Genomic DNA, 13,772 nt, shown 5'->3' with positions numbered 1-13,772 from the left:
GGGAACCATCACAACTGCACGTCCACTTTCCAACAAGGGGAGGGTGTCACTGGAACTGTCATGATTTGAGGAGAGTGCGGGGAGAAGTGGCAGAGGAAGGAGGGGGAGGGGGGGTAAAAATGTAGGTCTCCTCTGGACGCTTGAGCAAGCACGGCTCACACAGCCTTCCCCGTGTCCGTTACCTAATCTGTGGCGTGCAGATGCTTTGGGAGATAGTTTTGCTGCCTTTCTTTCCACCGGCTTAGAAGGTATGTGCAAGAGAATGAGTGAGTGAGCGAGCGATCGATCAAGAGAAAGAGCGAGAGAAAAAAAAAAGGACCTCACTTTCCTTCAGCGGAAAAATATATTGAAAAGCTTACCGAGGTTATCAGGCTTCACTGCAGCACTGAGCTGTGGTACTTTATTTAAGAATTTGAACAAACAAACAAAAAAAAGTGCAACACCCAGAGCCCAGTGGCGGGAGGGGAATAATTAAACATCGCGGACAATGAGTGGATTCTTGGCGGGGACCGACAACATCCGAACCTTCTGTTCGCTCGTCCCTTGGTTAGAAATCGCACACAAGTAGCTCGAGTCCCTGGGTGGGGTGGTGGTGGTGGTGGTGGGGACGGAGGCGGCACTAGGAGTGCTCCTCGAAGGCAGTGTGTGTGTTTGGAAACCGCTGCGCGCTGTATTCTGGGTCTTCTCTTATCCTCTTCTGGATGTCTGACTGAATCTGAATGAAGGGGGGGAAAAAAAAATTCTCAGGTTGAGTTCAAGGTCTGTCTCCCTTCCACACCACGTAGCCACTCCCAGCTTTCTGCCCACCTACAGCACAGAAGGAGGCCATTCGGCCCATCGAGTTTTCCTGTGCCGGTTCTTTCGAAGAGCGATCCCGTTAGTCCCACTGCCCCGCTCTTTCCCCATAGAAATTTACAGCACAGGAGGAGGCCATTCGGCCCATCTCGTCCGTGCCGGCCGACAAAGCTATCCAGCCTAATCCCACTTTCCAGCACATGATCCGTATCCTTGTAGGTTGCGGCACTTCAAGTGCATATCCAAGTACTTTTTAAATGTAATGAGGGTTTCTGCCTCTACCACCCTTTCAGGCAGTGAGTTCCAGACCCCCACCACCCTCGGTGAAAAATATTCTCCTCAAATCCCCTCTAAACCTCTGACCAATTACTTTAAATCTATGGCCCCTGGTTATTGACCTCTCTGCTAAAGGAAACGGGTCCTTCCTCTCCACTCTATCGAGGCCCCTCAATTTTATACACCTCAATTAGGTCTCCCCTCAGCCTCCTCTGTTCCAAAGAAAACAACACCAGCCTATCCAATCTTTCCTCATAGCTAAAAAATATCCCAGCAATTTTTTTTTAAACCTCTACCACTTACTCTTCATAGAATCACAGAATGGTTACAGCACAGAAAGTGGCCATTCGGCCCGCTGAGCCCGTGCCGATTCTCAGCTAGTCCCACTCCCCCCTGCCCTTACCCCGCAGCCCTGCAAATTTTTTTCCTCGAGGTATTTATCCAACTCCCTTTTGAAAGCCATAATTGAGTCTGCCTCCACCACCCTTTCAGGCAGTGCATTCCAGATCATAACCACTCGCATAAAAAAAAAGTGTTTTCTTACGTCGCCTTTGGTTCTTTTGCCAATCACCTTAAATCTGTGTCCTCTGGTTCTCGACCCATCTGCCAACGGGAACAGTTTCTCTCTATCTACTCTGTCCAGACCCCTCATGATTTTAAACACCTCCATCAAATCTCCTCTGCTCCAAGGAGAACAACCCCAGCTTCTCCAGTCCTGGAATCATTCTCGTAAATATTTTCTGCATCCTCTCTAAGGCCTTCACATCCTTCCTAAAGTGCGGTGCCCAGAATTGGACACAATACTCCAGTTGGGGCCAAAGCAGTGTTTTATGCAGTTTCATCATAATTTCCTCACTTTTGTACTCTATACCTCTATTTATGAAGCCCAGGATCCTGTAGCCTTTTTAACTGCTTTCTCAACCTGCCCTGCCACCTTCAATGATTTGTGCACATATACCCCCAGGTGTCTGTTCATGCACCCCCTTTAGGATTGTAACCTTTAGTTTATTTTGCCTCTCCTCATTCTTTCTACCAAAATGCATCACTTCACACTTTTCTGCGTTAAATTTCATCTGCCACGTGTCTGCCCATTTCACCAGCTTGTCTATGTCTTCCTGAAGTCTATCACTCTCCTCCTCACTGTTCACTATACTTCCAAGTTTTGAAATTGTGCCCTGTACACCCACGTCCAAGTCATTAATATATATCAAGAAAAGCAGCAGTCCTAGAACCGACCCCTGGGGAACACCACTGTATACCTTCCTCCAGTCCAATAAACAACCGTTCACCACTACTCTCCGTTTCCTATCACTTAGCCAATTCCGTATTCATGCGGCCACTGTCCCTTTTATTCCATGGGCTTCAATTTTGCTGGCAAGCCGATTATGTGGCACTTTTCGAATGCCTTTTGGAAATCCATGTACACTTTGTCAACCGCATTGCCCTCATCAACCCTCTCTGTTACATCATCAAAAAACTCGATCAAGTTGGTTAAACACGATTTGTCTTTAACAAATCCATGCTGGCTTTCCTTAATTAATCCACCCCTATCCAAGTGACTGTTGATTTTGTCCCTGATTACGGTTTCTAAAAGGTTCCCCACTGCCGAGGTTAAACTGACTGGCTTGTAGTTGCTGGGTTTATCTTTACACCCTTTTTTGAACAATGGTGTAACATTTGCAATTCTCCAGTCCTCTGGCACCACCCCCTTATCTATGGAAACATAGAAACAAAGAAGATAGGAGTAGGCCATTCGGCCCCTCGAGCCTGCTCCGCCATTCAATGAGATCATGGCTGATCATCCAAATTCAGTACCCTGTCCCTGCCTTCTCCCCATATCCCTTGATCCCTCAGGCTGGTGAAATGGGCAGACATGTGGCAGATGAAATTTAATGCAGAAAAGTGTGAAGTGATGCATTTTGGTAGAAAGAATGGAGGATTGGAATATTATGGCCAGTACCTCCGCGATTTCCTCCCTCAATACCCTCAGCATCCTAGGATGCATCCCATCCGCTCCTGGTGATTAAGTACAGCCAGCCTCTCTAATACCTCTTTATCAATTTTTATCCTATCAAGTGTCTCCACTACCTCCTCCTTCACTGTGTCTATGGCAGCATCCTCTTCCTTGGTGAAGACAGATGCAAAGTACTCGTTTAGTACCTCAGCTATACCGTCTGCCTCCACGCGTAGGTCTCCTTTTTGGTCCCTAATCAGCCCCACCCCTCCCCTTACTCTTGTTCAATGGGCAGCAGCTGCCTGCTGGTACCTACCCCAGCTGGTCATTTTTCATGCGTGGTGAGCAGGTTATTATAACAAGCAGGGCATCTGAGCTAAGCCCAAACATGTCCTCACCCACACTTGCCAGCAGGGACCACTCGATGGTAATCAGCAGCAGCTAACCTGGCTAACTGTATCCCCTCTCTGGCCCAGGGGGCGTGGGGGCCTGCAGCAAATTATAAATGTACCGAGACCTTTTACAATAAAAAGGGTCCACTAACACCTCGATTTTAAATACTGCCGATCAAATCCCTCCATGGCCTCGCCCCTCCCCATTTCTCTAACATCTTCCAGCCCTACAAGATATTAGGGCAGATGACCAAAAACTTGGCCAAAGAGGTAGGTTTTAAGGAGCGTCTTTAAAGGAGGAAAGGCGGAGAGGTTTAAGGAGGGGATGCCAGAGGTTAGGGCCCAGACAGCTGAAGGCACGGCCGCCAATGGTGGAGCGATTAAAATCAGGGTGCACAAGAGGCCAGAACTGGAGCATCCCATACCTAGGGGAAGATTTCCTCTAGCCCATCTCTCATGCTCGAGACGGAACAGATGACACGAACTCACCGCTAGCCTTCAACCCTCTACTCTGTCGCTGTGCCTCTCAACTTTCCTCCCCGCACCCCCCCAGCAACAAATTCCTGGTTTTACAGGTACCAACAGTGAGGAGGAAGAACGAGACTGGTTGCAGTAGCCTTGTCTACCTCATTCATTCACAACCACAGAACTCGCGCCTTCCCCAATTCTCCAACAATCTAAACCCCACCCCTCCCCATACCCCCCACCGAGCTAACCGGCCCGCCTCGTACTCTTTGCTGGGTTGCTCAGCGGCAACGCATTTTACCTGTTGCCTGTAGGCTTCTTGCGCCTCTGCTCGCTCTAGATCTCTGGTCAGGCTCTCTGCGCTGGTGATCGGCTTCACGCCGGCAGCCTTTGCGGCTTTCCCGACAGCGTCTGCTAGCGAGAGTTGCGGCCCTTCGCCCTGCATCGTCTGCAACAGATGGAAGAAAACCTCAGAACAATGGGGGCTGCGAATTTTGGCTCGAGACCGCGACCGCCTCAAGGAGATGGCCTGCTGCCGCTCATGCGTCACGCCATGTCGCAGCGTAACTGTAACCTTCTGTTTAAGCTTTCTAAAGATCCCTCAAATGTGTTTTAAATGAAGGTGGAAGGGAATAGGTTGTGTTTGAGTAGACGGTGGGGGTGAGGTGGTCACAGTTTTAAGTTTCACCAGGCCCAGATTTGAGGCTCGATGTCAGGAGATGGCTCATTTCCCAGAGAACCTATAACGGAGGACCTCTGCAACAGGCGTGTGTGGTGGACGCTGAATCCCTTCAAGCGAGAGCTTTGACCTGCTTCTGGCTGGGGCAGCGGTCACCTCGTGCAAAGGGCAGCTACTTCACAACGTTAATCAGGGTGGTATCCTGGACTAGTTCTGATCGCTTAATGGGGTCGGAGAGAAATTTCCCAGATTTTCTATGCTTCCCAAATTGGCCTGGGCTTAAAAAAAAAATTGTGGTGTTTTCCGCCTCTCACCCGTAGGCCCAATGGAAGTGCCGGTTTCGTGCATGCACTGCGCATGCGTGGGAAACCGGAACTTCTGTTCCCTTAAAAGGGGTTCAGAGGTCGAACGCGTGCGCCGGAGAGGCAGCGCGTGCACATGGAACTTCCGGTTTTTTTGCAGGTTTCTCCCGGAGGGTAAGTCTCCAGGAGTTACTTTTAAAAAAACAGGCGCAAGGCCTGCTTTTAACAAGGTAAGTGGTGAATTAATTAAAATTAAAACATTTTTTTCCCACAAGTATATTATTTTTAAATACTTTAAAGAAAGGTAAGTTTATTTTTAGCCCCGTTAGAAAATGTAATTAATTTTTTGAAAAATTTAAATTGTTTAAAATAGTTATTTTATGTAATTTATAGTTATTTTAAAAATGTGATTTAAAAAAAAAATTATTTGAAGTTTGTGATGTTTTGGGGCTTACAGTATTTATAGTTTTGACAGCTCTTCCTGTCAAACTTATGAATGGGCATTCCCTGCTACCATTGGCTCTCCATGGCCCACGTGATCCGAGGGGACGCTTCAAACTAACTGCACCCCTGGGATACGCAAGCACTGCGCGCCGGCAGTTGGAGGAGGCCCAGGATTGGAATCCCACGCGGGCCCACAGCACAACGGCCGGCGCACTAGGTAAATGCAGGTCGGAGGCTTGCACCCGTGGGAAGCCCCCGACCCGAATTTCTGGGCCTATGGCTCTATCCCATGGCTTTCTGGGTGGGGGGTGGGGAGGGCCTATACTGTGATGCGCAAGGTTTCACAATTGCGAGGAGCGGGCTGGACGGTCCAAAGGGTCTATTTCTGCCCGGCAGTGTTCGCTCGACTGCCGTCATGTTTTAACGTGAATGAAGTGCGAGCTGCTCTGTCAGCACACCAGCAGCGCTGAAGATTTCACCGGCGATCAGATGCCAACGAACTGTGAACTGCACATGGGTTCAGCCAGCGGTGGAACTCGATACTGCTGGCCAACAAACATTCCCAGTAACAAGTACCAGCATCGCATCAATACTGGCGCGTAAATGGAGCGATAAGCCATAATCGGGACTGTCAAATCAAGGATTTTATTGGGTAGATAGAGAGAAACTATTTCCTCTGGTGGCGGGGGTGTCCAGAACAAGGGGGCATAACCTTAAAATTAGAGCTAGGCCGTTCAGGGGTGATGTCAGGAAGCACTTCTTCACACACAGGGTAATGGAAATCTGGAAAACTCCCCCCCCACCGCCAAAAAGCTGTTAAGGCTGGTGGGTCAATTGGAAAGTTCAAAACTGAAGATTCATGGATTTTTGTTGGGTAAGGGTATTTAAGGGTTACAGAACCAAGGCGAGTAAATGGGGTTGAGATACAGATCAGCCACATAAGAACATAAGAAATAGGAGCAGGAATAAACCACTTGGCCCCTTGCTCGAGCCTGTCTCCGCCATTCAATAAGATCATGGCTGATCTTGGGCTCAAAACCACTTTCCCCGCCCTTATCTTGCAAAAAAAACTGTCCATCTCCACCTTAAATGTATTAAATGACCGATCTAACCGGATGGCAGAACGGGCTGGAGGGGCTGAATGGCCTACTCCTGTTCCAGTGTCACTTTCATGTCAACCAGACTTAGCTACTGTAGATTCCAACCAGCACCAAAGCGTTTAAAAAATACTAGTAAACTGCCCACGGTCAGTCGGTGAATGCATTGCTTTTTCTCAAACATACAAGATGGCAACAGAGTTGGTAACGAGACTTGAGAAATGCACTGTACATCACCACCTACTGGCCAGGTCCCCACAGGAAACGGTTTACATACAGGTTTCCAATTCTAAATACTTACTTGGGCGGTTGCAATGGGAAATGTTGACATGAAAGTGACAGGAAGTGAGCGCATACACAAGATGTTTAACGCTATTATGAAGAGTGAGCCGATTGTGAGATGCTGTGCTGCTTCCAAGTACCACTGCAGCACTTAAAGCGGAGCTACTGTGTCCCTGCTTCCACAGAGAGCAGTGCCTCTCCTTGCTGGTGTATCACGTCCCGACAACAAGGTGCCACAGAACGGCAGAAACCTTCAATACTGCTGACTGAAACAGAGCAGGCAGCGCAGAACACAATCCACGCCCGAGATCTGTTCATGGAATCAGGCAGCACAGAAGGAGGAGGCCGTTCTGCCCATCGTGCCCATGCCGGCTCTTTGAAAGAGCCGTCCAATTAGTCCCACGCCCATGCTCTATCCCCATAGCCCTGCAAATCTTTCACTTTGAAGTACATATCCGATTCACTTTTGAAAGTTACTGTTGAATCTGCTTCCTTTCAGGCAGTGCATTCCAGGTCCTAACTTACTACATATAAATATTTTACATCATCTCCCCCTCTGGATCTTTTGCCACTTATCTTAGATCTGTGTCCTCTGGTTACCGACCCTCCTGCCAGTAGAAACAGTGTCTCCTTACTTACTCTATCAAAACACCTCTATTAAATCTCCCCTTAACCTTCTCTACTCTAAAGAGAGCAATCCCGCTTCTCCACATACCTGATGTCCCTCATTCCTGGTACCATTTCAGTAAATCTCCTCTGCACCCTATCTAAGGCCTTGGTGTCCTTCCTACAGTGGGATGCCCAGAATTGAACACAATACTCCAGCTGGGACCTAACCAGTGATTTACAAAAGGTTTAGCATAACTTCCTTGCTTTGGTACTCTATGCCACTTTAAACCCAGGATCCCTTACGCTTTTTTGACAGCTTTATCAACCTGTCCCTGTTCTCTTCCTCCTCAGTTCCCCTGTTACATTCGCCAAATTAGTTAAGAAATGAGAGTTTTGCTCAACTTGCTCCTGGATGGCATGATTGTCAGTGGCACATTGATAAGGTCAGAGTTGAAGTGCGGTACCTTTCGACGCTTGGCTGGCATGCCGCTGAGGTACGCATCACTAAGTGGTGGCTGTGGTTTCATTTTCCGCTGAGTCTGAATGTCCTGTCGGATAACGGGCACCCACTCCTAAAACAGAAAGCAACTGACCATCACACACACACATACATACACATCGATCCAACCCACTGCCAGTCCCAGAGGGGGAAAGGACAGTGTCTGACCCACTGCATCGCCCAGTCCCAGAGGGAGAATGGACAGTGTCTGACCCACCACACCACCCAGTCCCAGAGGGAGATTGGACAGTGTCTGACCCACTGCACCACCCAGTCCCACAGGGATAAAGGACAGTGTCTGACCCACTGCACCACCCAGTCCCAGAGGGGGGAAAGTCAGTGTCTGACCCACTGCACCGCCCAGTCCCAGATTGGGAGAGTGTCTGACCCACTGCACCACCCAGTCCCAGAGAGGGATAGGACAGTGTCTGACCCACTGCACCACCCAGTCCCAGAGAGGGATAGGGCAGTGTCTGACCCACTGCACCACCCAGTCCCTGAGGGGGAAAGGACAGTGTCTGACCCACTGCACCGCCCAGTCCCAGAGGGGGAAAGGACAGTGTCTGACCCACCGCATCACCCAGTCCCAGAGGGGGAAAGGACAGTGTCTGACCCACTGCACCACCCAGTCCCAGAGGGGGAAAGGACAGTGTCTGACCCACTGCACCACCCAGTCCCAGAGGGGGAAAGGACAGTGTCTGACCCACTGCACCACCCAGTCCCAGAGGGGGATAGGACAGTGTCTGAGAAACCGCACCACCCAGTCCCAAAGGGGGAAAAGGAGAGTGTCTGACCCACTGCACTACGCAGTCCCAGAGGGGGAAAGAACAGTGTCTGACCTACTGCATCACCCAGTCCCAGAGGGGGAAAGGACAGTGTCTGACCCACTGCACCACCCAGTCCCAGATAGGGATAGGACAGTGTCTGACCCACCGCATCACCCAGTCCCAGAGGGGGAAAGGACAGTGTCTGACCCACTGCTCCGCCCAGTCCCAGTGGAGGAAAGGACAGCGTCTGAGCCACTGCACCACCCAGTCCGAGATTGGGAAAGGAAAGTGTCTGACCCACTGCACCACCCAGTCCCAGAGAGGGATAGGACAGTGTCTCACCCACTGCACCGCCCAGTCCCAGTGGGGGAAAGGACAGTGTCTGACCCACCGCATCACCCAGTCCCAGATGGGGAAAGGACAGTGTCTGACCCACTGCACCACCCAGTCCCAGAGGAGGAAAGGACAGTGTCTGACCCACTGCACCACCCAGTCCCAGAGGGGGAAAGGACAGTGTCTCACCCACTGCACTACCCAGTCCCAGTAGGGGAAAGGACAGTGTCTCACCCATGCACCGCCCAGTCCCAGTGGGGGAAAGGACAGTGTCTGACCCACTGCACCACCCAGTCCCAGTGGGGGAAAGGACAGTGTCTGACCCACTGCACCACCCAGTCCCAGTGGGGGAAAGGACAGTGTCTGACCCACCGCACCGCCCAGTCCCAGAGGGGGAAAGGGCAGCGTCTGACCCACCGCACCACCCAGTCCCAGAGGGGGAAAGGACAGTGTCTGAACCACTGCACCAACCAGTCCCAGAGGGGGAAAGGACAGTGTCTGACCCACCGCACCACCCAGTCCCAAGGGGGAAAGGACAGTGTCTGACCCACTGCACCACCCAGTCCCAGAGGGGGAAAGGACAGTGTCTGATCCACTGCATCACCCAGTCCCAGAGGGGGAAAGGACAGTGTCTGACCCACTGTACCACCCAGTCCCAGAGGGGGAAAGGACAGTGTCTGACCCACTGCCCCATCCAGTCCCAGAGGAGGAAAGGACAGTGCCTGACCCACTGCACCACCCAGTCCCAGAGGGGGAAAGGACAGTGTCTGACCCGCTGCACCACCCAGTCCCAGAGGGGGAAAGGACAGTGTCTGACCCACTGTACCACCCAGTCCCAGAGGGGGAAAGGACAGTGTCTGACCCACTGCCCCATCCAGTCCCAGAGGAGGAAAGGACAGTGCCTGACCCACTGCACCACCCAGTCCCAGAGGGGGAAAGGACAGTGTCTGACCCGCTGCACCACCCAGTCCCAGAGGGGGAAAGGACAGTGTCTGACCCACTGCACCACCCAGTCCCAGAGGGGGAAAGGACAGTATCTGACACACTGCACCACCCAGTCCCAGAGGAGGAAAGGACAGTGTCTGACCCACTGCACCGCCCAGTCCCAGAGAGGGAAAGGACAGTGTCTGACCCACTGCACCACCGAGTCCAGACAGGGGAGTGCGCTGAATGCCTGTTGAACTGCACCATGTACCAGTCAGCACCTTGAGGAGGTGGAGAAAAACAAGTTTCTTTGTTAAAGAAAGCATTATGCAAACGCTTGCTGTCGCATAACAGGGAAGATTGAACAGGCTGAGGCTCTTTCCTCCAGACAAGAAGGCTGAGGGGAGACCTGATAAAGGTCTTTAAAATCATGAAAGAGTTTGATTGGGTAGACTTAGAGAAAGTGTTTCCACTTGTGGGGGAGACCAAAACTAAAGATCATAAATATAACATAGTCACTAATAAATCCAAAAGGGAATTCAGGAGAAACTTCTTTACCCAGAAAATGGAACTCGCTACCAATGTTCCGGTTACGCTGTGCGACCGTGTCGCTGTCTGGAGCTCCCGAGCAAGCCGCTTGCCGGCTTCTCAGTGGAAAAAGCGCGCATGCGCGGGAATTCGAATGGGCCGCCCACCCAAAAAAAAATTAGAGGGAACATTGCTCGCTACCACAAGGAGTAAGTGGAGGTGAATAGTACAGGTTGAACACCAGTAATCCGGCACCCGATGGTCCGGCACCTTCAGTGGTCCAGCACGAGTAAGGTCCTGCTGTCACATTCCCTCCTTGCGATGGGTCCGGCTCGGGTCCCGGGACCGCCGCCGGGTCAGGATCAGCGCCTGGACCGCGCAGCATCACCGACGGCTCGGCGGAGCGATGGAGCCCAAGCAGCCCGTGGGCGGCGGCGGCACAGGGAGGGCAGCAGCAGCAGGAAGAGGAGGAGCAGGTGGTGGCGGTGTTTGTGGTGACTTTTGACACCTTCAGTGGTTCGGAATTTTCAGTGGTCTGGCACTGGCCTGGTCCCGAAGGTGCCGGATTACCGGGGTTGTACCTGTATAGATGCATTCAAGGGGAAGCTAGATAAACACATGAGTAAGAAAGGAAGGTTATGCTGATAGGGTGAGATGAGGAGGGGTGGGAGGAGTCTGGTGTGGAGCACAAACACCAGCACGGACCAGTCGGGCCGAATGGCCAGTTTCTGAGCTGTAATTTCTATGTAACTTACTGGCGGAACGGCAGCCACCCAAGGCTCCGCCTCCGACCCTTCCCTCTGCGCAGCGTCTGCACCCATAGATACTGCAGGCTCCGTCGACATCACTTCCTCTGCGGTGGTGGCGGGAGCAGGCGAAGCAGTCGAGTCTTTCCGCTGTCAGCGGAGAGAAAACGCCGTAAATTACCAGGTCAGGTTTAGGAGGTAACCACCACCTGCGTAAACTCATAATTAAAAAAAGGCACTGACATGACAATAGGGTTTGGAGAAGAGAAGGAAGACAATTATCGAACCTCTTCTAGATCACAACTTCCGGGCACGTCTCTGAGCACTAGCTACCTAGTGAGGAATGTGGCTGCAATTCCTAGCAGAATTTCAGGGTAAATATCTAATCCCAATTCAATATATTGAAAGCAAGCTATCAAGTTAATAAGCGGACAGGGTCCTAATGCTATGGTTCCTCAGGTGGGGTGCCCACTGGGGAATTTCGACCGTGCAATTCCCTCGCCCATTAGTTTCCTTCCCCAGTTTCCCTATTGTGACTGTATTGGGATCAATGCCCAGTGCACCAATGTGTTACGGGTGTGAATGGTGCCAGCTACTCTTCTAATTCCCACTGATTTGCAGCTTGCGTTTTACACTTCAGCTACATCCTAATCGTCCCAGTCTGGGTAGAAAACCTGCTTTCGGTTTAAGATGGTCAGTTTGTGTGTGTGTGTGTGTGTGTCGGTCCCTACCTTTATCACCCTGTGCTCACATTCTGAGAGGAGGGACTGTACTAGATAACCTCTGCCAAGTTCACAGGACCAAGGACTTCAAAATATAATGGGTGTGAGGTGCTCATCGATTACCGAGACAGGTTAACAAATTCGGTCTCTAGTGTTTACCAAGACTATTGCAGGGTAATTATCACTTCTTGGTGAAGGATGGCAGTCGCGGATCATGTTGAAAGTGAAAATTATCCCACCCCCCTCGCATATTAAACAATGATGGGGCCTTCCCAACGAGATCTGGAGCCTCCCATTACCTGTGGCACTTCCTGCATAGCCTCTTCAGACTCCGCTGGATGTTCGTCTATACGGTCCTCGGGGATGTCCTGCATTGAAGGGAGCATCGTCAGCACAGTACTTCAACAACATCAACAACTTGCATTTATATAGCGCTGTTAACATAGTGAAAATGTCCCAAGGCGCTTCACAGGAGCATTAACAAAATTTGGTCACCTATCCTAATATCTCCTCGTGTGACCGAGTCACACAAGGAGATATTAGGATAGGTGACCAAAAGCTTGGTCAAAGAGGTAGGTTTTAAGGAGTGTCTTCAAGGGAGGGAAAGAGAGGTAGAGAGGTTTAGGGAGGGAATTCCAGAGCTTAGGGCCGAGGCAGCTGAAGGCATGGCCACCAATGGTGGAGCGATGGAAATCGGGGACGCGCAAGAGGCCAGAATTGGAGGAATGCCAAGATCTCGGAGGGTTGTAGGGCTGGAGGAGGTTACAGATATAGGGAGGGCAGAGGCCATGGAAGGATTTGAAAACAAGGATGAGAATCACTCTACATCACAAATACTAGCAAAAAGGGAAGGAATGACAGACCAGTGCCAGAAGGGTTAACTTGCAACCTACCTCCAGACTTGTATTTATAAAAAAGACAATGGTTTGTGGCATCTTAGCACCTTTATCAGAAAGACTGCCTCAGTTAATGCTTTTAACGAAGCACAGGATGGCACAGTTTTTGTCTCCTTATCTAAAGAAGGATATAGTTGCCTTGGAGGCGGTGCAACGAAGGTTCACTAGATTGATTCCTGGGATGAGAGGGCTGTCCTATGATGAGAGATTGTGTAGAATGGGCCGATACTCTCTGGAGTTTAGAAGAATGAGAGGTGATCTCACTGGAACATACAAGATTTTGAAGGGGGATTGACAGGGTAGATGCTGAGAGGTTGTTTCCCCTGGCTGGGGAGTCTAGAACTAGGGGGCATAGTCTCAGGATAAGGGGTCGGCCATTTAGGACTGAGATGAGGAGGAATTTCTTCACTCAGAGGGTGGTGAATCTTTGGAATTCTCTGCCCCAGAGGGCTGTGCATGCTGAGTGTATGAGTGCATTCAAGGCTGAGATAGATAGATTTTTGGACTCTAGGGGAATCAAGGGATATGCGGATCGGGCGGGAAAGTGGGGTTGAAGTGGAAGATCAGCCATGATCTTATTGAATGGTGGAGCAGACTCAAGGGGCCGTATGGCCTACTCCTGATCCTATTTCTTATGTTCTTATGATCACTACCAGGTGACCACGCGGCCAGAAGTATAAACATTTGTACACTGGGCGGGGACTTGATACAGCTTAGCTTTGAGCCAGGCTATTCACACATGAAGGCCAGCAAAGCAAAGCCGGACTCCTGCCTTCACATTCCAGCCAGAGATACAGCCGCCAGGAGAGGAGAGGAAAGAATATAAAGGAAATGGTTCATTTAGGGAAGGAGCAGTGGGCCTATAAAGGCTTTAACAAGGGAAGGTCTGAGGCAAAGATCCTTTAACGCCTCAGGTGACAGCTGAACAAAATGCACTCTTCTTAGGAACATCGGAACAGGAGCAGGCCATTTCGCCCCTCGAGCCTATTCGAATCATAGAACAGTTACAGCACGGAAGGCGGCCATATGGCCTGTCGAGCCTGTGCCGGCTCTCTGTTCCAC

At 50.7% G+C, this 13,772-nt stretch overlaps 1 protein-coding gene across 3 annotated transcripts in view; it reads right to left on the bottom strand.

Moving 5' to 3' along the window:
• Window positions 1-360: 360 nt before the first annotated feature.
• The window catches only part of LOC147095995 (large proline-rich protein BAG6-like), an 82,104-nt gene continuing 68,692 nt past the window's right edge, over window positions 361-13,772 (bottom strand). For all 3 annotated transcript variants that reach the window (XM_085974948.1, XM_085974949.1, XM_085974950.1), the window contains 5 exons: window positions 12,114-12,182; window positions 11,102-11,242; window positions 7,760-7,867; window positions 4,184-4,330; window positions 361-715 (listed from right to left, as the gene is read on the bottom strand). In XM_085974948.1, the coding sequence (XP_085831074.1) occupies window positions 620-715; window positions 4,184-4,330; window positions 7,760-7,867; window positions 11,102-11,242; window positions 12,114-12,182 (561 nt within the window). In that variant the 3' untranslated portion in view covers window positions 361-619. The remainder of the gene's footprint in view (window positions 716-4,183; window positions 4,331-7,759; window positions 7,868-11,101; window positions 11,243-12,113; window positions 12,183-13,772) is intronic.

Source organism: Somniosus microcephalus, unplaced genomic scaffold, assembly GCF_052327205.1.
Source record: "Somniosus microcephalus isolate GS21.2 unplaced genomic scaffold, FLI_Smic_1.0 unresolved_chr1, whole genome shotgun sequence".
In the NCBI taxonomy this organism is placed as follows: domain Eukaryota; kingdom Metazoa; phylum Chordata; class Chondrichthyes; order Squaliformes; family Somniosidae; genus Somniosus; species Somniosus microcephalus.
The sequence above is the reverse complement of the archived record's forward strand: the minus strand, read 5'-3'. Positions and strand labels throughout refer to the sequence as shown.